The following is a 23272-nucleotide window of genomic DNA, read 5'->3' on the forward strand; positions in this document are numbered from 1 at the left end:
TTTTTCATGTAGATTACATTCTTCGCAATTTTATATTACACATGAAAATATGAACAAGTGAATGGTATAAAAATATGGCATCCGAAATAATGCACTTGGACCTTCTTTGCTGTTTAAAGTAGCCTTTTTGCCTTTGATCAGTGTTCTTTGTGTACACTGTTATGCCTAGTGATCAGGTGCAGGCATGTTTGTCAGTTAGGTCTGTTGGTAGGCTCATGCCTGGGTCACTGGATCCGCCTTGTGTTCAGGCGCAGTTTTTCAGGAGCCTTCCTGTACTCATTTGCCACATTAAACATTTCTCAGTGTGGAGCCAGCCTTGGGGGAAGGGGCAAGAGGAAAAGGGGAGGGGCTGAGTTTGGGCGTGAGGCTGGAGTAAGGAGTGACCTTTCTTATGTGGATGCTTGAGGACACTCGTATCAAGAGTCCAAATGAGCAAGGAATTGCTATCCCTGGGGTGCATCACAAAGAGACATGTTCAGGTGGAATCCCAAATGAATGAGAATTAGCATTGAGTATGATTAATCCAAAAGACATTGAACAATACAGGGCATATGTACAAGGACTTAATGCCACTGTAGTGTCAGTTTTCATACGGATACTGTAACTGTATGTTGTAGTTGTCCTGGTCAAATTGGGAAGTTGCGTGCATCCAGCTATTCCTCTTATTTGGGGTACACCTCCATTCCATCGGGCGCTCTGTTGATCAATCTTGGTGACCACACTGTCCACTGCCTGCCTGGCGGATGCGTAATTGCGGTTTGCTTTGGTAAGCCTGAGTTAATCTGTTTCCCATCGCACAGGGTAAGTGCCGGCCTGTAATTGTCGATGGAAAAACAGAAAGGGATATTAAAACACCGCAGAGAAAAAATGTAAGGTATGGTGTGTAGTGTAAAAACAACACTTTCATTTTCAGAGGCGACAGTATTACATACATGCATCATTTCTAAAGTGCCTACTTTGAGTCTCTGTTTCCAGGATAATAATTAGCACACAGCAGGCCAGGGCCATGCAGACGGTCAAGGCAGGCACCACTGAGTGAACCAACCTCCATGTAGCTCACCTCTTTGACACAGACAGACAAAGCAGATCTAATTTTATACAGCAAGCCACATAGCCGCAATTTTACATGAACCGCTGTCTTGACTCTGGCATAACACTACACTGGCTCGACCACTCCATACCACTACTGGACAGACGTAGTTCTGCTGTGGTTGTTGTTGTCTTGTTTACCTGTTTGCCTCTCACGAAATGGCCATGGTTCTTCCATAAATCGACGATGATGATCCATCCATCCCAGTGAGTGACTGTAAATATATTATGTAACTTTGGTCATCATGACTCATCATCAATTCATCATCATGGTGTTGGCAAACTCAATGTTGTTCATGCTGTCACAGTCTACACACACAGTAAGTCCAAGGACATTTCCCATATTAAAAAATGCAACGTAGTGGCCCCTGCAGTAGAAGTACAATTTGTATTAAACAAGGTAAACAGAGTAGACTTGAGTTACATTTAGTGTGTAAAAGATTAAATAATTACAGAACATATAGGATTCATTTCATGCACAACAAACAAACAGCAATTGCTTTCATCAGAGCAAGACAGCCAGTCTTGTTCACTGCATGCCATCTCATCATTCATTACCTGTTCCACTTTTTGTCAACATCTTATTCTTAAGTGAAGGGCCACAGGGCAGCCTCTCGTGCCAATTTCAGAAGTAACAGTCATCATAGTCGGTCATTCCAGTGTCACTTCTTTTGATGGGACTCTTCTACGAAGCGACAGTTTCTTGATTCTGCGTAATCCGGCCATCTGCCTTGAGGGAAATGGATAGGGGGAGTCTGGAGGAGGAGGATATGCTAGAGGAGCATGACTGAGTTGTGAACTTGTGAACTTCAGGAATGCAGACAGCGGCACCTTCAACATGGAAATAATACAAAGACAGTGCTGCTGAATGCTGATGGATTTGTTGTGATTAAAGTTTTGTTGTGATAACTGTTGGACAACAAAGAAAGACACACAGAAATCAAAGTAAATAAGGACGGAGAAAACAAAAGTTAGTATTTCAAGCCTAGGTGTCAGGAAAGTAAAGTTCGTCCTCAAACTCTGAATAGAACCGGGAGTAGGTCAGCTAACAGAAAAGAACTTCCGTCACCTAAGTCGGTGTCCTCTTCTTCCTGCATGGATTCACGTATTTTGTAATCTGGTGGTATGACGTGCTGATTCATCTTGATCAATCTTAACCTCTCCACATTTGTTGGTGAGAGGGGGGTCCTTTTTGAAGTTACAATGGCACCAGCAGCACTGAAAACACGTTCAGAAGACACGCCTGTGAGTGGGCAAGCCAAATAATTTATAGCCAGCTTGGAGATCAGTGGCCATTGAGGCCTTTTCCCATACCAATTCACCAATGGGTTCTGATCAAAGAAGACCTCTGTTGGGTCATCCAGATAGGCCTGCAACATCCACTCAAGGTCCTCCAGGGGTGCTGAGCTTTGCGTACCATCTGTTGCCAATGCCTTTACATCAACACTGGAACGAGCAAACCCCTGATGATTTATTCAATCCGCTTCCAACAATATTATGGCTGGGCCTGGTGCAGGTGATGATACGGTTGCTGGTGTCGGTAACGGCTCTGAGGGAAAGTGACTGTCTTCGGCCACAGAAATGGAACTTGAGGCCGGATGGCCTGCTGCTTCAGTAGTACTTGTGGTGGTTCCTTCAATTTCCTGCCACTCTTTTTCGAACCGAGTGGCTGACAGAGCTAGCCAATGTTTGTACATGGAAACATCTGCTTCATAAAAAGGAAATAATGTATTGCTGGCCAGTGCCTTTTTGTACCGTGGATACAGAATAGTGGCACAAATGAAATGTTGTTCTGCATGTATTGCTTTAAGCTTTGCATTCTCACTTAGGTGGCTTAATAAGCTGTCCGCCAACTGACATGCGTCTTGTTTTTCAGCATCAACTCGGAACGTTGAAGACACTGCCGTCAGTTGGTGCTCTAGCATGCGCAACAATGGGATAGCTTTGCCCAAACTACAGTCCTCCCTGCTGACTTCATCCGTGAAGACCTCAAAAGGACCTAGCATGTCTGTCAGACTTTTAACTAGGTCCCATCCTTCCACCTCTAGCCTCATGTCTTTTGTAGCAGGACCCTGTGCGTGAAAGACATACTCATTGATTACCAAGTACTGCTCAAACAGACGCTCTAGCATGTAGAAGGTTGAGTTCCAACGTGTTGCCACCTCCTGGATGAGTCCTCTGACTGGCACTCTACGGGAATGTTGAATGATCCTCAGCTGCTTCCGGGCCTTAAAAGAATGGCTGAAATGTGTACAGATTCTTCCGCAGGTGGTCAGTAACTTGCTGACTGTGTTTTCTTTTTTCAAGAAATCTTGAACAACAATGTTAATGCTGTGCGCCAAACACAGCACTCTGAAATAGCCACCATCATGCATGGCCTTAACTATATTACTGCCATTATCCGTGGAAACATAACCAATCATGCACCTTCTTGGATGCAGCCATCAAAAGACCTTACTGTTAAACTCCTCCAAAATGTTTGCTGCAGTGTGAGATTTCTCAATGGCAAACATGGCTAATGTTGCATGTTTCCGAGTAGCTTGAAAAATTGTGACACTGTCAACACCTGCAGCTATCTTGTTTCTAACCCCCGCAAAGGAGACCCAGTGTGCAGGGATGCAAATGTAAACAACGCTTGGCAACTGGTCCATGTGTTTGTTGTCAGGTGAATATTGTGACCAGCACTCTTCTGCAAAGCTGCCCCAATCACATCCAGCACATCTTGATGTAGTGCTGGAATCGCAACTCTGGACCAGCTAGGAACCTTCCATTTAGGGCATACTGTTGCTACAAATTCTCTTAAACCTACCCTATCCACAAAAGAAAAAGGGTAGAAGGTCCAGCGCTAACATTTTAGCCAGCATTGCATTATACAGTTGGGTGGTTGCGTTCAAATGGCGCCTCCGACCAAAACATGCTTTTAATGGTGGTCTGGACCGTTTTTTTCATATGTGATGATGATCCTGACTTCGTCGACCCAGTTCGGCTCAATGATGTACTTTTTCGCATTGGTGTCTCTCCCACACTCTTACTATGCCACCTAGATGTTGCCGGAGTAGAGGGTGTGGGTGCTACCACTGCAGTGCTGCTGGCTGGGCTACTGTGTGTACCAGAAAAAATGTTGCTCGCTTCTGAATCTTCAGCTCCCCCCTGCACGATCTGCTCATCATCATCAGATGCAATAAGAAAGGCTACATTTGGATTTGTACTTTTGGCGTTCCGGATATTACTTAGGTGCGCCTCCCACTGGATGATGTGGTGTTTTTGAAGATTACCTCTCTGGCCTCCGTAACCAAAGTTGGTACCAAGCTTACCCCGACTAACTACTTCTTTACAAATTGAACAAATAGCTAGGTTTTCCGCCTTTTGCTAATACTAAAGAAGTCCCAAACTAGGGAGTTGAGATTTCTGGTGGTGGTGGTGGAGGTGCTACTTTCAATGCCAGATGGAGGATGGGCGCGGCGTAATTTGACTCTGTTGCGCACTTACAGCACCACTACCTGAGGTAATGGAGGTTGAGCTGGATGAAGGTCCATGCCGGCCCTTCTGAAGAAAAAATATGTAAGCTGTAGGTCGTGTTGGTGTAGTAATTACCTGTGTTGGTGGTGGTAACAGTGCCACGCTACCCACATCCCACGCAGCATTTCGTGATAGGGTAGAAATGTCTGTCTGCTGCATGCCCGCTGGGGCTGGAGTGATTACTGTCATGAGTGGCTCGTCATCGTCAGACTCTTCATCAGCAGCATAAGACACCACTTCTACTTCTTCTTCATCACCCATAACTGAAAGCCTTAGGGAACCTTCCTTTACCTAGCTTTGTCGGCTCATGGGGTGCCTCCCTCTCAGACGGAATTGTTGGTGGGTGCCAATCAAGATCTAGATCATCAGAAGGAAGGGGGCTTGAAGAAGATGTACTAGCCCTCCTTTTCCTTGCTGGGGATCTGGAACACAATGGATCATCAGGAGTGGCTTGCTCGGCTGATACCTCCGCATGAATCTCGATTTCCTGATGTGCCGCTACTTCTGGAGGAACAAGTATTGTGGGCAGTTGTGGCTCTCCTTGTGCCACTCCTTGCACCTCTCCATGCACCTCTACTTGCACCTCTACTTGCACCTCTGCTTGTATGTCTACTTGCGCCTCTACTTGCGCCTCTCCTTGCGCCTCTACTTGTGCCTCTCCTTGCGCCTCTTTTGCGCCACCTGTGGTTGTCGTTGCGGATGTGGTTGAACACTCGTCAGATGAGTTACACCCTGCGTTGATTGGATGCTACTTTGCGATGAGTCAACGCCAATATCACTGGTCGATGGTGAAAGAGTAATTAAAGTGGCTGCCTCTGCGGCACTCATGGACTTGGGCTTAACTTGGCGTGGTGGCACTGAGACCAATGAGCGGGGGTGCTGCTCCCAGCTGGCTCCCCGGCGGACCCTGCTCCTGCCGGCATAGTTTTTTTTCCCAAAAAATGTGGCAGTAGGCAACCAGTCTACTTGGTAAGTGGCGCCACTTGCTTCTTCTGCTCCTTCTTACTGGCAGTGGCACTGGCAACTTTCTTGGTAGAGGAGCTACGGCTACCTTTCTTTGGGCCCATCTTCTTCAGATGTCAGAACAGCAGAATGCAGTTGCACGAGTTGCAGAGTTGTGTGTGGCCACACGTGATGTCACGTGACGTTGTGCACACACAGCAGCAGGACTTCTTCCTGGCACTACAACAAGTGATGATGTTGAGGATTATTCCTGGTTCTCAGTCTTTGTGCACCTAAAAGCAAAGAAGCCAGAGGAACATCAGTTAAATAAATGTTGCATATGTCGTGCTTCAATTAATACCATTGCAACTAGGCATTTATTATTATTATTAGCCCAACACACATAAAAACAGAAAGACCCAAAATAAAAATTCCAATCCTAAACAAAAATGGATGTTTAAATTAATAAGAGAGACCACAGAGAGAGAGTTGTTTCATGCACCCATTCATCATAACCCTAGGCCTAGTGGCACCACAAGCTTGCCGGACTATGGCAAAATCTGCCTGGACTCAATAGGACCCCCCCCCCCGCCACCCACATGGCCAGGCCCTGAACCAGGCCCCAACACCCCCAAAAATCGAAATACATACAACAAACATGCCAATCCAATGCCATCCATGCCCTAAATGATGTTTACATTCAAGAGACCCCACAGAAAGACTTGGGGCCAGATGAAGGTCGCCAATTACCGACCGGTATTTGGGATTTGGCATGTAGGGGGCATTTTATTTACAGAATTGGTGTATTTACCGATTCGGTAAATTTACAGATTCGGTAAAATACCGAATCGGTAAATTTACCGATTCTGTAAATCAAGATGTAGGTGGCACTGTAATCAGTGCCACAGGCCCTTACCGAATCGTTATTTACCATGGAATACTATTCCATGGTAAATAACGAATTCTAGTGTACATGCACATCTGTGCATGTACACCCTAAGGGCATGTCTGTGTGTCACATGGCACACAAGCCTGAAACAGGGGTGCAACAGGGTGTCAAAGTGACACCCTGTCCCCCTTGTAAATTCGGTAATTTTACCGATTCTGTAATTACAGAATCGGTATTTGCTATTGAATCCTATGGGCTTCCAGGCCCATAGGAATCAATGGCAAATACCGATTCTGTAATTACAGAATCGATAATTACCGAATCTTACAGATTCGGTAATTGTAAATTAAGAATTACCTACATCTGCCGCCTTCTAATTTACCAATTCATAAATACCGAATCGGTAAAATTCGGTATTTATGAGTCGGTAAATTAGATTTACCTACATCTGGGCCTAGGTCCATGCACCGCTGACTACCCCTGGGCATAATGGATGAAAGCAAGGCAGACTGGGTGCAGGCCTATGGCACAAAGCACACTGCCTAGCTTCAAAATGGCCCCTAGACCCCCACACACATGGCCAGGCCCTGGACCAGGCCTCAAAATGGCCCCCACCAGCATGGCCAGGCCCTGGACAAGGCCCCAACAACACCCCCAAAAATCGAAATACACACAAAAAACACTCCAATCTAATGCCATCCATGCCCTAAATGATGTTTACATTCAAGAGACCTAAAATTTGAAATTTTGCGGAGATGCACTCCTTTTGAAGAGATTCATTTAGTTTTATGGTATTCAATTGTAAGTATGGATTTTTTAAACAGCGTGCTGCGGAGGTAGCACGGTTGTCTTTCCCGTGCCTCTAAAGTGAACCTTCCTATCTCCAATCCAGAGGACTCGACCTCTAAGCACAATAGCTTTCAATAATTCAACCCAAATAAACACATTTAAACAAGTATTGAATTTTGAGTAAACATATTCTTTTTGTTTTAATTTGACACCAAAATACTATCTTTTGTCGAACTTTTCATAAAAAATTCGTCAACGTACATCATTCACTTCTAAACAAAAAAACAAATGAAATAATTTTCACAATGTATGAACATAGAAAAGATTTTTAAACAGCTTCTTCTGTGCTTCTTCTTTGGCTCACTGCCTTTCGGGCCAAACCTGGCCCTTCATCAGGAGAATATTTATCTATAACAACAATGTACACATAGTCATGAGTAACTTATTTCAACCGAAGGAAAGAGTTTTCTGGTACAACATTTCAAAAGAATTGTTCAATGAACATCCTAATTCAAGTTAAATACGTGTATAAAAATTACCGTCACCACACCCACGTGTGCATCGTGAAACAAAATGAAGACAAGGTAAAAACTTGCTTACATGTTCGAACTTCGAGCAAGACAATGTGTACCTAGAAAAATTACGCATCAGTTATTCTATTGCCGCAACTGTTGGTACATGTTCAAAACCCACTGATCTGAAACACACTCTTACCAGGGAATCACGATCTGATCATGTAAAATGCTTAGCTTGGTCGGAAAAACTCCTCAAATCTCGAATGCTGTCGACAAACAAAATAGCATAAATAAAGGGCTCTCAAGTTGTCTCGGGTCACCGTTCTAGAACTCCCAATAAAAATCCTCACCTATTGAAACCTTAATGAACACGTTCTCATCTCCTCGGTGAAACCGCTACTGAACGCCAGTGCGAATCACTACCCATACTAGTGTGGGTTTATAGACACAAACATAGGACTTCAATGTGAGCGTCATCTTAGGAAGGCGCTTCTCACCAATGATGTACAAAAATGCTCAGAGGAGACAAAATCTAATTCGAATCGAATCGAGGATCACAAACTCCCTTATAATCAACTATCATTGTCGAACGTTTACTCAGAATTCCAGGATGAACCACCATGAAACACCTGTCTGAATTCACACACTAGAGTAAACATTAACGAAGGACTCTGTTATAGACACCATCTTGGAAAGGCACTTGTTGCCATATCGATCAACAACTTTATTGACACACAATACGAGCGTGCGCTGGTGCACAAGTAATCATGTCTACACTATTAGACATTTCAAGCGCCGAGTATCAACTACCTTTAACTTTGCGTACAAAAAGACCGTCAACTAAACAAGGTAATGGATGTGAAAGTGCTCACGGATAAGATTAAATTAAATAAAATGAAAAGTGCATTGGTGCATGAATATCTATGAAAAAAACAGTGTATTGCCACATTAATGTACCAAAATGCATAAATACAAACCACTATACATTGTTTAGGCATTGCACAGGTCAACAGTATACAGATGATAAATTCCATTAGAGTACATATTACAGAAAACATGCAAAATCTATGCGTTCGTTTAACCCCCTGGGATCTTGGGTCCCTAGTTTCTTTATCCAAAAATTCTCTCTTTGGAGGAGGGATCGGGTCCGATCCGTACCTTCAGAGATCAAGACTTGTTCAAGTAGTGAACATTGCATTTGTGCTATGATATGTCTCTCTTCAGTCCAGTGCATCCTAGACTACTTTTCACATTTTTGTTTCTAATTGTACTTTTATGTTCTGAGATCCTTACTTTTAGTTTTCTCTCAGTTTTGCCTACATGAAACAAAATGAAGACAAGGTAAAAACTCAAAATGGCCCCCACCCATATGACCAGGCCCTGGACCAGGACCAAACAACACCCCAAAAATCAAAATACACACAAAAATCACCCCAATCCAATGCCATCCATGCCCTAAATAATGTTTACATTCAAGAGACCCTACATAAAGACTTTGTCTATGCACCACTGAGTACCCCTGGGCAAAATGAATGAAAGCAAGGCAGACTGGGTGCAGGCCTATGGCACAAAGCACACTGCCTGGCTTCAAAATGGCCCCTAGACCCCCACCCACATGGCCAGGTCCTGGACCAGGCCTCAAAATGGCCCCCACCCACACAGCCAGGCCCTGGACCAGGCCCCAACAACACCCAAAAAATTTAAATACACACAAAAATCGTAAATCACCCCAATCCAATGCCATCCTTGCCCTAAATGATTTTTACATTCAAGAGACCCCACAGAAAGACTTGGTCCATGCACTACCCCTGGGCATAATGAATAAAAGCAAGGCAGACTGGGTGCAGGCCTATGGCACAAAGCACACTGCCTGGCTTCAAAATGGCCCCTAGACCCTCACCTACATGGCCAGGCCGTGGACCAGGCCTCAAAATGGCCCCCCCACATGGCCAGGCTCTGGCCCTGGACCAGGCCCCAACAACACTCAAAACATCGAAATACACACAAAAATCCCCCCAATCCAATGCCATCCAATGATGTTTAAATTCGAGAGACCCCACAGAAAGTCTTGGTCCATGCACCACTGACTACCCCTGGGCCTACTGGCTAGTGTGGCTTTAACACGCACCCCAAAATAAAAATAAAACTTCCACATATAACAGTGAGCTACTCAATAACATGTCATCCATGCCCTTAATGAAGTTTAAATTCAAGAGACCACGCAGAAACAATTTATCATGCACCCATGACTAACCCTGGGCCTACTGGATACTGTGGCTACCCACAGTATATTTGTTTTAAAGTTGTGAAAAAGTTTATAAATTGTAGTTGCAGCAACTGCAATGCCCCAAACAAACAACACCAACTTACTTGTAAAATCTCAAATCCAAAAGTGATCCCAAAAAAAGTCCTCAAATACAAATATCCAGCAGCAGCCACAAAGAGTAATCCTTCCAGTTCCAGATCCAAATGAATAGTGACCAGTACATGGATAAAGCACTGGGAGGAGCATTCTGAACAGGAACAGGTAGTTAGAGTCTGTGGGGCATTTCCTCCCCCCCCCCCAACAATGGACTCCTTGCACAAAAAAGTGCAGCCAAATGTCAATCTGAGGAGTTATTATGATCCAAATCATCAGTTTCAGAAGGTTTATGCTGCCAGCGATAGATTTCTTGTGCAGAATTGCAATTTTTGCAATTTCGGGAAAGCAAGCTGTTCAAATCTCCCGCCGGATGTCAGCTGCGCGTCGCATCTACGTATTCACTATTGTTTACTCTTGCGATGCGTGACATATTCGCGTTCTCAAAGTCTTGCAGTGCAAGATTGTGGGACGCTATGACGTACTCGTGGTCGTAAAGTCTTGCGCCATCATGCAGCCAGATCCAAAATGGCGCAGCGCACGCAAACCGGGAGGAAAACAACTCGCCGAACTCAGAATCACGGTAAGTCAACGCCACACGCACAAGATTGTATTTTTGAAGCGCGTCCAAGCAAAATAATTCGCCAACTTGCGAACTGCGGATTGTTTGGCAATTTCGCGCGATTCGCGGACCGCGAAATTGCCAAAAATCCGCAAAATCCGCGAGCGGAACTAATTTTACGCCCTTGCTTATTGCAAAACAACATAATGGAACGCTAGAACAGCAACTCTGACAAACTAGGTTCGGGTGGGTATCTTCCATTTCAGACAGATGGCCACCACGAATCCTTGAAATTCTACTCCTTTCACAAGAGAAAAAAAGAGGAGGTTGAGTGCTAACATTTCACCCCGCTTCCCATTGTTTATGCATCCCATTGGGTGGATGTGTTTGTAGAGCTCCTTCTGCCTAAGCGTGCCTGGAATAGTAGTTGGATTTTTTTCTTTTGTGGTGTCACTGACACCAAGCAACTTCCAGAGAGAATCAGGAGGTGGTAGCCTCAATGGGTGTCTTGGGGGAATCAATCTATGTGGCAGAAGTGTCTGCATCTGAGTCTTGTACCATTTGGAGGCTGTTGATGCAGGTGATGCTGGCATACTATAGGGAACAGGGCTGCTTTGTGTAATGCTGTCAACCTCTTCTTTCTCATGGCTACTTTCTTCTTCTATTACTTTGCACTGAGCTGATTCCCCTCTCTTACCACCACCAACTCCAACAGCCCTCTTTTTAAGCTGCCCCTCCCACCTGATTTTGCTTTTTCAGATTGGACGTTTGGCCTCCAGTACCATAATACCAACTTGGCTCACCTTGATGAACACTTGTATGGCAAATGAATGTTATTCTCCTGCTTGCTAATCATAAAGAAGTCATAAACTTGGGAAGATTCTTTTTTTTAGTGTGCCACTGCCAATGCCTGAATAACCGGAGGTAGGTGGCACTGTCATTAGCCTCGTTATAGGGCATACTACGATTATGGTAGTGGTGAATTCCAGTCTTGAAAGGGATCTTACCAATATGGAAGTGGGTGGCAGTGGTGATAGAACCACATCCCTTTGAGCAGTTTACATATGAGGGGTCATCACATTGCCCTCTGAGCCTTCTTCTATACTAACAGTCACTGGCCTGTCACCATCACCGCCACTTACCATAATTCTAAGGCTTCCAGGACTTTTCCTTTCCCCTTGGCCGGGTCTCAGACTTGGCCGGGGTCGAATCAATGTACAGATCATCAGAAAAGGAACTTGGAGAAGATGATGGAGTACTTTTTCTTGCTGGAGATCATGAAGCCAGTGTTTGAAGATCACATCTTTCTCAATCTCCGTTCTGCTCCAACTTCAGGAAGAACTGTTGCTGGCTGTGACTCATGTTATCCACTTTCCTGCAGCAATTGTGTATTTTTGCAGCTGAAACAAATCCAGTTTGTGCTCACTGCTCATCGCCATAACTGCAGTGGCTGCATTGCTGAGAGACACGGGCTTGGGATAAGCGTTACTTTAGGGTGGTGAGGTTGATGATGCAAGAGTACTGCTACCATCCTTTTGATGCCCAGAAGAGGGTGCAGCAGGTGCACCACATTATCTGAAAAAGGGGGAGAGCAGAACACCAGTGGTGGCAATTTCCTTCTTCTTCTCCTCCTCACTGGCCACTTTATTGGGAGGAACAGCCTTCTTGGAGGCCATCTTAAAGTTCTTTCTTAGCTCTGGCAGTTGCCAGCTAGTTACACAAGTTGAAGCACAGGAGGATTCATGTGGTGTGTGTCACTACCGACCTTCTGCCTTTCAGTACTACATGTGATATCTCTTGTGCAAAAAATAATAATAATAATATGTGGCATTAGCAATTTCCATCTATAGACAATATAATTTAGTGAGGGCGCGCATATAATCAGAAATAGTGTATCTATTCCAACCCATGCCTAAACATAATATTTTAATAATATACAGATTGAAAAGGTCATTTTATGTGTCTCTAAAGCTATGAGACACCTCTAGCCAGCAGACAGTGCAGGGGAACATTTAATAATCCTTACAAAATGATTGCTGGTGTGCAGTGTCCTTATACCCTATGATGATGTGAACACAGTGGTCCCTCACAGGGATAATGCACAAAGGAATGAATATAGAAATACATTTAGATCTATATTATGCTGTCCAGCCAGACAGGACTCTCGTTAATGCAACAAAATTTAAGAACAAACAATAAAGTGGGAACGAAGTCTTGCGTCATGTAAGAGACAAAAAGAATGGCTGAGGCAGAACTTGGTGCTTACATTTTCAAAAATTTGAAAGCACAATGCACAGGGACACCATTGCACATTGAAATAATAATCAGAGTTGTGTTAGGGTGTCGGAGAGTCGACGACGTTTCGATCCATACATAAATAGAGGATCATCATCAGGACATTAGGTTACATGCCTGAGGAGATGCCAACTGCACGGAGGGATTGCCTGCACTGGTGTGCTGAAAAACTGTGTCCAAACGAGCTGGAGCACCGTACAATTCGATAATACCGAGAGGTACACGGATGGAGGTATTGATCAAAGAGAAAAAAACAGTAGCGGATGGCAGTACATAGAAATAACATCCCTTGGAATTCCAGAGTCTAGTAAAATGATAAGGCCTTTCAATGACGAATTTCTTTAAATCCAAGCTGAATGCCCAGGTTCCCCTCTTTTTCAGCTGGGGGCGAATCTGAGGCAGCAGAGGTGGATGCCTTCCTAAAGAACTGAAGCAGAGTCCAAACTAGGCATTATCCGTATTCCTAGAGATACAGACAGGAAACAGCATTTACAACGCAGACAGAACTACGCAGTGCCATTACAACGCAGGCACTACAACGAACGCATCATTACCACGTGTTCCATTACAACGCGAGTTGTTACAACGATTTGTTTTAGGGAATGCATTGTTGGATTTTAAATCCAACACCTTCCCTACTGTTGCACAGACTGGAGTTGGAATAGTAATACATACTATTCCAAAGTCTAGTGCTTCCGTAAGGCAAGTCATTGTAATAATTTGCATTGTAATGGAATGCATGGTAAATATGCGTTTGTTGTATTGCCCGCTTTGTAAGGACATGTGCCATAAAAGCATGCGTGAATACATCATACATCGGATACTGACAGTTGTGGCTAAGACTAGAGGGCACCATATGTAGGCTATTCTTTAGCAGTGCTTATTATCCTGTGGTCAGTGGGCCCATGGGGGTCCTAAACGGCTTCTTAGGCATTCTGCACCTGCCTACAAAATTAAATAATAAAAGATTTTTAAATTGGAGTTTAAACATTAAGTTGGTATGTTTGATTTGTGGGAGCAGTAACAGAAAACAGAATCTAGCATGGACAGCTTATAGCCTCAATTGAAGCGCTGATAAGCATGAACAAAATTACAGCACGCACTAGGCACAAAAAATACAAAGTTTCATGCTAAACTCTTTTAGAAATAAAACCACATTTTGAAAAATGTCCCTGAAAATAAAATGTTGAGTTTCATATTTTTTGTGAATTAAATAAAATATTTCGTTTTTTTGGTATCTGTTCAATTTATAGTAGTTTTTGTATTTTTGTTTATGCTTTAGAGGTTCCACATTTTAGAGATTGCTTAGGCTGGGGTCCCCTGCTCCCAGTAGTAATTCAGCGGTGGTGGCAGAAATCAAACAGTTAAGAATCACTGACCTAGAGGACACAGGCCTGGTTCTTTGTCCTTTTAAGAATCCTCCTGCAATCTCGTGACTCAATGATTTTTTTTTCTCCAGATTTGTTCTTTTGTCAATCAGGGGTGCGATATCTAATGATTCAGGGTACTCTATTGTCTATGATGACATGGAGTATTTTGGGATCTGTATGCCAGTAATGTTAGACAAAGCTGCCTTTTTCATTCAGCAATGCTGGTTGGCAAGTTTGCAAAAGCATTACTGATCACCTTGAGCCAGCTGGCTTAGTTGTCTTAAGGAAACAGACATTGATACCATGTGGGCAGAGCATGACTTAGTCATGAATTTCATATTTAGACATTCTGGATCAGGCAAAGTGTATTGAACAATAAAATCATTCTGTTCGGCAATTTCAGCAGGTCACGTATTGGTGGCAGACAAATCAATTGGGCAGCACCAGTTGGCCTGCAAGTGTGTATGGGAATCAGAATCATTAACCATTGGGTGTGCAGGTATTCACAGCTGTGAGTCATGAAAAAATGTTTAAACATCTTTTCTCTTTGGGCTTCTAATGATGGCTATCTCGGACTCAGCTGTTTGCCGATCTTACCATGTTACTTTGCATCATCTCATGTAGGAGAGTGTCTGATATGCAAACATTTGATTTCCAAAATATGCCTCCTTTCCAGAGGGGCAAATGCTCAAGGTGTTCAGCAGGACAAACTCCAACACACAAGTAGTTTTCTATCTGGCCTTTCCAGACAAACACAAATTAAGTGTGGTCAAGATTTTGAGAGATTACAAGGAGACTCTACATAGGACTTACCTGGCACCTCCTCCTCAAGAGACAGCAATCAATTCAGAACCCAGCGGCCAAACTCTTCAAAGACCTCCCTAAATGGACCCACATCACCTCCACCTCAAGAAACTCCACTGGCTCCTCATTCAGAGGAGATGCCAGTACAAAATGTTGGTCCACACTTTTAAAGCCCTTCACAACCAGGGACTAGCATACATCAACCACACTCTGTACTTCCACCCTCCCTCCATACACCGGCGCTTCACCTCACTCTGCTTCCCTCCCTGTATCTGATCCCCAGCAGCAACAATGGAGGATGTTCCTTCTCCTACCTGGCTGTGAAGTCCTGGAACAGCCTCCCATTTTGTCTATGGCCCTCATCCACTCTGCTGGAATTAAAAAAACTCAAGACCTGGCTGTTCAACGCCAGGATAACCTAGGAGGTGATTAGCCACACGATACAAACCCTGACTGGTTGATTTATTGATTTGGAGCACCTCAGGACCAAAGAGGGAGAAGTAATTGTGGATATCCTTTCAGAAGCGTTTTGCAGGGTTTTCATTTCCCACTCTAGCCATATGGATTAGATGGTTCACACATAAGGCCAGCATTTATCTTTTTCACTCTACCTGGTACAATACCTGTCATCTTCAACGTCTACATGGAGCCACTTGGTGCTCTAGTTACACTGGAGTCAAGCTATCCAGGCTAATGAGGGGTGAGACCCCAAAACCGGTCAGAGAATGCTTGATTCTGGCCAGGGAAGACCTGGTCTGGCAGTTCGGGCTAAACTGTTCACATGGGGAGAAGGGTCAAGACTGATTTGAATATGGCTGTGTCCAAACTGAAATTGCATGGTGAGCAAATAAATTAGGGATTTAGGACCAAATATCTCTTTCTGGGGGTGAATGTTTCACATTGTTCAGCATTCCATCCATCAATTGTTTTTTTTTTTGCATTTGTCAAATATCACAGCATCAAGATTCATCAATATACTGATGATACACAACTCTATTTGAACGTCTTCTCTGCTTCAGGCATCCACCATCTCAAAATCTGATGCAAATAAACCAAACCTGGATATTCAGTGCCTAAATGAAGTTCAACCCAATCATGACAGAATCTTTGTTACTTACCAAGCACAATACACAAGAAACAGTGCAATTCTGTCTCAATTAAAATGAACTTGAGATCATCGAACTCCAACTTTTATCAAATGTTAACCTTTTCCATGCTGATGACGAGCTCAACTCGTCATGCAGCACGGTGGCGCTGTGCTGATGATGAGCTGAGCTCGTCATGGCCTCCGCGGAATGCCCACGCGGGGATAATTACCCCGCTGTGCTGGGCGTTCCATTGAGCGGGCGGGGCCATGACGAGCTCAGCTCGTCATCAGCACAGCGCCATCCTGCTGCATGACAAGCCAAGCTCGTCATCAGCATCGCGGCGCCGTGCGTGGCCCCCCTCGCCACGGGGGAATTAGCTCCGCGGCGATGGGGTTAAGTAACTTGAATTTATTCTGGACACTAACCTTGCCTTTAAGGAACACGCTGCCAAAAAACGATGACGGCCTGGTACCAGCTTTCCCTTGAATGCTAAGTGAAATTTCCAGAAGGCGACTTCAGATCTGCTGCACACATCCTCATAATCTCACCTCTTGATAGTGGTTAAGCCCTGCTCTGTGGCTTCTCAGACTCCAGAGTGGCAACCCTCAAGGGTATTCTACATACAGGAGCATGTTCAGCCCCATCCTGATAAACACTGTTGGCACCCTTTGCCTGTCTGCACCCTCTTCAAAACAGCCACCAACTGCATCATTTACTATGCCATCATGACCAGCACCCCTGTTTATCATGCAGACATGCTCACCATCACTAGTGTTATCGGCACACCTGCAGCCAGAACACCATCAGACTGCAGACTAAGGGATCGATTACGATGCCTGTCGGAAAGCATTTCGACCGAATTGGTCTCGGAATGGTTTCCGATGGAATTGGATCTGGGGAGTCTGACCGACCGATTATGATGCTTCTGGATACAATTAGGTTGGACTCCCATTGACTTCAAAGGAAGCCTGTATACCGCCCGAATACACAGGCTCCCATTGAAGAAAGGGGTGGCTGGGGATAATCTTGCCCCATGAGGCGGGCACCCCTTGGTGCCTGCCACACTGTGCATGGTCTGAAAGGGGGGTCTGTTTTAGGTTTTGCAACAATGCTGTTAAGTAACCTTTAAAGGAACATTTTACTAGCCTCCAGTACTGTCAGAAATTGTATGATTTTCTAGCTATTGTAAAGGAAATTGATTATATTAAATACATAACGGAAAAGATTACCCTGCCCCTATTTATGGCAACATGAATTGTTTGTCTCCAGTGGGATTCATATAAAGGACCTGACAATGCTTATGCTGACATTTCATTTTGATTGGTATGTATGCTTAGAATAATGTCTAAATACGAGTTTTATATTGTGTGTGTTTATATTATTATTCGTTTTCTGTGCGGTTGAAGGCTTGGTAACCAATGATGATAACATTGTAACTGCTATATGCTGGTTGGGTCTAGAAACGACTGTTGAATTTTCTGCAACAGAATCAGGGAAGAGCTTGGGAGAAATGGAACTTTCAAAACTAGCAATTGGATCATCACCTGCCTTAGCACACAGTAAGAGGATGTTGGTATTTGGAGATGGTGCAGTATGGGTAGTTCTAATTGTGATTGGTTTAATTTAAACCACTTGGCCTGTAGTTTTCAACAATACTTTAAAGTGGTCCTGTAGTTGAAGAGTGTATTGCCGTTTGTATGAGTAAAGAAATATTAAAAGCATAATGTTTGCCTCTATGCCCTTAATAAAATCATAACTTTCCTTCACAATAGCCAAGAAGTTTTACATTCTACCCTGAGGGGTATCTTAAATTACAATCTAGAATTTCATTATATTCTTTTTTTAATGACACTGAACTCAGCTTCCTAACATATTGCATTCTGTGAGGATGGGATACCAGGAGCCACTGTCCAAAATAAACAGTGTAATGAGGTTTATGAGAACCAAAGAAATGTTTGAATGAAGATGACACCTTTACTTTTGAGGGGTGGAATAGTGGATTTCGAGGCACACATACTTACGCAAAAGCCACCCCAGAAGGGTGCTCCGGTGAAGCCTGAGAAACTCTGTAATGTTGGTGAGCAGATGGTGGCACCAAAGAAGAAGCTGATGATCCCAATCATGATTTGGATGGCCTGTGGCAGGAGAGAGTGAGAAAGTTAGAGGCAGTGGGATCTGAAACATACTCAGAGTCAGAAACATAATCCTATAAATGGAGAGTGTAACCTTCATGAACATACTCTTGTAATACTGCAGCACCACACCAACCACTGTTCAATGGCCCCAGCTCAGCATTCCAGAAGGTACACAAGCCTTATATGCAGACAACAACCTGACCGAGTGCCTAATTTATATTTTGGCAGTAAGGCCTTCCCCAGCAAGATTGAGGGAGTATTTTGCTCTGTCGTCCTAGCGGAGTTTCTACTTACAAATTTTGAAATGTCCATTGGCTTGAGGGACATTTCTAACATTTACCTCAGAGTCTGAGAGGTAACTTTGACTCAAGGCTAAGGTAAACATTATGGAGCAGTACGGCAATGCTTTTATTATTTTCAAAAACAAAACTCCCTAGTGGAATTTTTTGGGAGGAGATTTTAAAAAACACGCCTCCTCGCCATGGGAGTTTTCTCCTTTGGTGAGGTTTTTTTTTTCAAGTTTTTACTGCCCTTTTACTGCTCTTTACTACAAGGGTTTGTCTGTCAGTGATGGGCAGTAAGCTACACGTCAGTCTATCTCATTTGACGGGCAGATATACAGCCTATTCTCTGACACCCAGTACTAGGTCAAGCTGCTATTGATGGTGTGCAACATGGCAGAGACGGAGTGTTCTCCGCTGTAGTTACATCAACATTATTATGCAATTATGTGCGACCATTATGAAGGCTACTCGGTCGTCCTTATGATGGAGTAACCTTACCGCCAACATATAAATCAGCCTCAGAAACATATTTCAATCAACCAATTCTGTAATGCAACCAGTGGCAAAATGTGCACCCTGTGTACAATGATATTAATTTCAGCAGATCTTCCAGTGGTTTAGTAACTGTACTCATGCAACCATTAGTTGACTCAGTGGAATTAAAAGAACCTCAAACTAATGCAATACATGGCTATGCATACTTGAGTATGCTATACAGAGGAAAACCTCAGCATTTGTGCATAACAGCGTTTGTGAGACCTTTCAGCCTAATGGCTGAGGAAAGCAAGTGGTTTGGGTTGGAAGCACATCCTTTCTTTGGATTCTGGCTGATGATCTGGTTTTGTACCTAACAATAAGTAGGTCAGCTCTGGGACTAGTTTTGACCATATCGCAGGTGTATTCCCATCAGCGTAATCTCTGTTAAGTGCAGTCCAGTTGTTTTTCCAGGCTGTCAGGCTCGATGTGTTGATTGTGTTCCATTTCAATTGGCTTAGGAGCATGTGTATTTCCTCCCTGTTAAATGCACCCAGGGTGATAGTGTGCTTGAGAGTAACTGTCTGCAGTGATATAGCAGTGTACAGTAGGAGGTTATCACTTGTTTGATGTACAGGCTTTTGAAATTCCACCACTTGTTCATGGAGCCAGTGGCTCATAAAAATATGATCTGTAGTTGATTTGGGTTTTCCTTTTCAGCCTCTAGCCATAGCATGGTTTGGGACTTGAGCTTCTTGTGCGGACCCTAGACTAATGGGGGCAGATTTATGAGGCTCTTGCGCCTCCTTGCGCCACAATTGCGTCACGTAATGTGACGCAACGGCGGCGCAAACAATGCGCCCTATTTACAACTTGATGCATCTAGGAGATGCGTCAAGTTGGAAACCCCTGCGCCATAAGGAGGCGTTCCTGCGCAGGGGTCGGGGGCGTTCCTGCGCAGGAACGCCTCCTAAAAGTGGCTGAGTGAAATCTATGAGATTTCACTCAGTCACTTTCTACGTCAATTCCCTACGCCTGCTTGAAGCAGGCGTAAGGGTGACGCACCATACATTGTAGGGGTGGCCCCTGTGCATTGCAGGAGTCATGTCGCACTTGCGACATGACTCCTGCAATGCGCCGCCCATGCGCCGAGAGATGCGTCACGCATCTTCACTGCCTTGCACCATGGTGCGCCGCATTGTAAATATGGCGCACCATGGGTGGCGGAGCAGTGGCACACTGTGGCGCACATTAACTGGCGCATCCCTGGGGATGCGCCAGTTAACATAAATCTGCCCCTAGGTGTTTAGAAATGTATTGAGCAGATTGCCTGCGCAGTCTCTAGGTCGAGAGGCGTCTTTTTCTGGGCCCAAGTTGTGAGTGTTGTAGTCACCGACCATTATTATGCCGCAGTTTGGATAATTACTGAGCAGTGCTTCCAGTGCGTTGACCAATTCCCTCATCTTGCCGTATCTAGAGCTGTCTTTGCAGTTAAAATAAATGTTCAAGAGTAGGATTGTTGTGGGGGATCCGTTCAGTTCCAGGCCTCGCAAGTGTAAAGCTTGGACCATGTCCATGCTTAGTGGGGATTTATTTAACTGATGGTATGGAGATACCGAGGTTTACATATATAGACAGGCTCCCTGATGGCCTTCCAAGAGCATTGTACATTTTTTGCTGGGTGTTGGAATTCCTAGAAGCCTGGTATGACCAGAGGGGCTAGTAGCCATGTTTCTTGGAGACACAGAAGGTCCCCTTCCTGTAAAAATTTGAAGGCATCCCTGTTCTTTAGCGTGGTTTTGAACCCAAACACATTCTGTGAAATTATTTTTATTGCCTTGTTTGTTCCACTTGTGGGGCCATTAACTCTATTTAAGGTAGGAGCAGTGTGATCGCTTTCCCTTTTTTGGTGAATTTACGCCCTGTGAAAGGAGAGGTGGATGAGAGATATAGGGCTCCATTAGGATGACGGGCGGACATTGTCCGCCCGCCACCCTATCGTAGAACGGGACCGCCCGCCATAAGGGTGGGGGTCCCGTGGGGGGAATTAGGATGTGCCCGCCACAGTGGCGGGCACATCCTGTAGTTTTAGCATTGGGCGGGCGGTGCACTCTGCACCGCCCGCCACAATGCTAAAGATGATTTTTTGCATTTGCATATGCAAAGCGGCAGGCACCGCGCGGTGCCTGCCGCTTTGCATATGCAAATGTGGGGGGGTACCATAGGTACCCCCCATGTGCCCCCCGACAGTGGTGTCAACCTGGGGGCCCTGCAGGGGGCCCCCGCAGCAATCCCCGCCTGCCTTTCCGTGGCGGCATTGCTGCCGTGGAAAGGCCTCTACCGTGTGCCATTGTAATATGGCTGGCGGTGTCCATTGGACACCGCCACCATATTAATCCATTACCGCCGCGGTCGCAAAGCGACCGGGGCGGTAAAGCGGCGGACGGTCTTTCCGTCCGCCGCTGTCCCCTCCGCCATCCTAATCTGGCGGAGGGGAAAACGAGAGTGCTTGTCGGCGGATTGCCTCCGCCAGGGTGGCGGTGGCCACCGCCACCCTGGCGGAGGCAATCCGCCCGACATCCTAATGGGGCCCTAAGTCTCAAGTTGGAGAATGGAGTAGGATGTGCGACTTCGGTAGTGCCTCTTGAAACTGACTTTTGCTGTAGCTGCGCTTTCCTATTGCTGTAACTACCATTAGCATGTGTGGGTATTTGTCCTCTTCGGGTTCATATGCAATAATCCTCCAGTTAGCGAATTGAGCCATCTTTGTCATTATATTTTGGGCTATCTTGCTGGTTTTCCATGTTGTTATTGTCGATTCTCTACTTGTGTTACTCGTCAGGACCTTGAATTGAACTTGGGTTAGGTCTTCACTTCACTTGTGAGGTGTTTTAGCTCTGGACCGTATTGAAGGATTTATAGAATATTGGCCCTGTTTAATGTGTCTGAGCCTCCTCGAGATGTGTATTCGGGCAGGAGCACCACTATGGCGTTTTCAGATGCCCTTTGGGCAGGCCTCTTGGCCTTATAGTGCTGGGCTTTGTTTCCGGGCCGGGACTATTTGTTATATTTGTTCTGATGTCTATTTGCGCTACTGTGTGCTTTCCTATCTCTGCCCTGTTTGTTTGGCAGGGAGGTGTTCTTTTGTTGTCCATTATGGGTGGGGGGTCCATCTTGCTCCTGTCTGTTTCGGTGACGCGATTTGATGGTGCCCCCTCTGCTGACTCTTTGTTGGGGGGCGATCTCCCATGGAGTTTGCGTACACCCTTCGTCTGCTGGACCAAACCCAGGGGAGCAATTAGGTCTTAATTTCCGGGGTTGCTAACATGGGAAATAAAGGGGCATGCCTAATGTTAAACAATGGGGCGGGGCTAAAATCGCAGATAGTTAGGATTGGTTAATGCTCAGGTCAAGCTCAGAAAAAAATGTGGTTAATTCTGCATTTGAAACTGGACCACAATTAGAGCACACATTTTTGTTAATTTGATGCATATATATATATATATATACTAGCAGCCCGTCCTGACGTTGTCCAGGGGCAAAAGGCTGCTTCAGGGCCGCAGCCCATCCCGACGTTGTCCGGGGGTCCCCTGGAGCGCAACCGCCACCTTCAGGGCACCCAATAAGCCAAACCGCCACCTTCATGGCCCCCAATCATCCGCACACAGTTCACCGCTCCTCCCCGCGCTAACGGGCCACTCCTCCCCGCGCTTCACTTAGCCGCACGCGTTCCGCCTACACCCAGCACTTCACTGGGCCGCACACGTTCCGCCTCCTCGCAGCGCTCCAGCGCTTCACCTACCTCAGCCTGACTTCACCGCTCCTCGTTCCGCCTCCTCCCATTGCTTCAGTCAGCCGCACACGTTCCGCACCTACCTCAGCCCGACTTCACCGCTCCTCGTTCCGCCTCCTCCCATTGCTTCAGTCAGCCGCACACGTTCCACTCCTCCCCGCGCTTCATCTATCTCAGCCCGACTTCACCGCTGCTGTCCGCCGCTCCTCCCCGTGCTAGAATATGTCAGCATGCACGTCCACGTTGTTTGCTCACACGGCCAACGCTACTTCTTAGGGACTACATTTTTTTTATTGTTTATTTTTTAAATAACGTTTATTTTTATTTTTTATAGCCTATGTCCATCTACAGGACGCCCTCTTTCC

The 23272-nt window shown here is 45.2% G+C and overlaps 1 protein-coding gene across 3 annotated transcripts in view; it reads right to left on the bottom strand.

The window, feature by feature from the left end:
- Positions 1–23272, bottom strand: part of LOC144805598 (membrane-spanning 4-domains subfamily A member 4A-like) — a 149804-nt gene that overhangs the window by 79048 nt on the left and 47484 nt on the right. For 2 of the 3 annotated variants that reach the window (XM_078672125.1, XM_078672138.1), the window contains exon 3: positions 18243–18356. The exons of the other annotated variant lie outside the window; for it this stretch is intronic. In XM_078672125.1, coding sequence (XP_078528251.1) covers positions 18243–18356 — 114 coding nt within the window. The remainder of the gene's footprint in view (positions 1–18242; positions 18357–23272) is intronic. 3 annotated transcript variants of the gene reach the window in all.

This window comes from Lissotriton helveticus, chromosome 1_2, assembly GCF_964261635.1.
Source record: "Lissotriton helveticus chromosome 1_2, aLisHel1.1, whole genome shotgun sequence".
Taxonomy (NCBI): domain Eukaryota; kingdom Metazoa; phylum Chordata; class Amphibia; order Caudata; family Salamandridae; genus Lissotriton; species Lissotriton helveticus.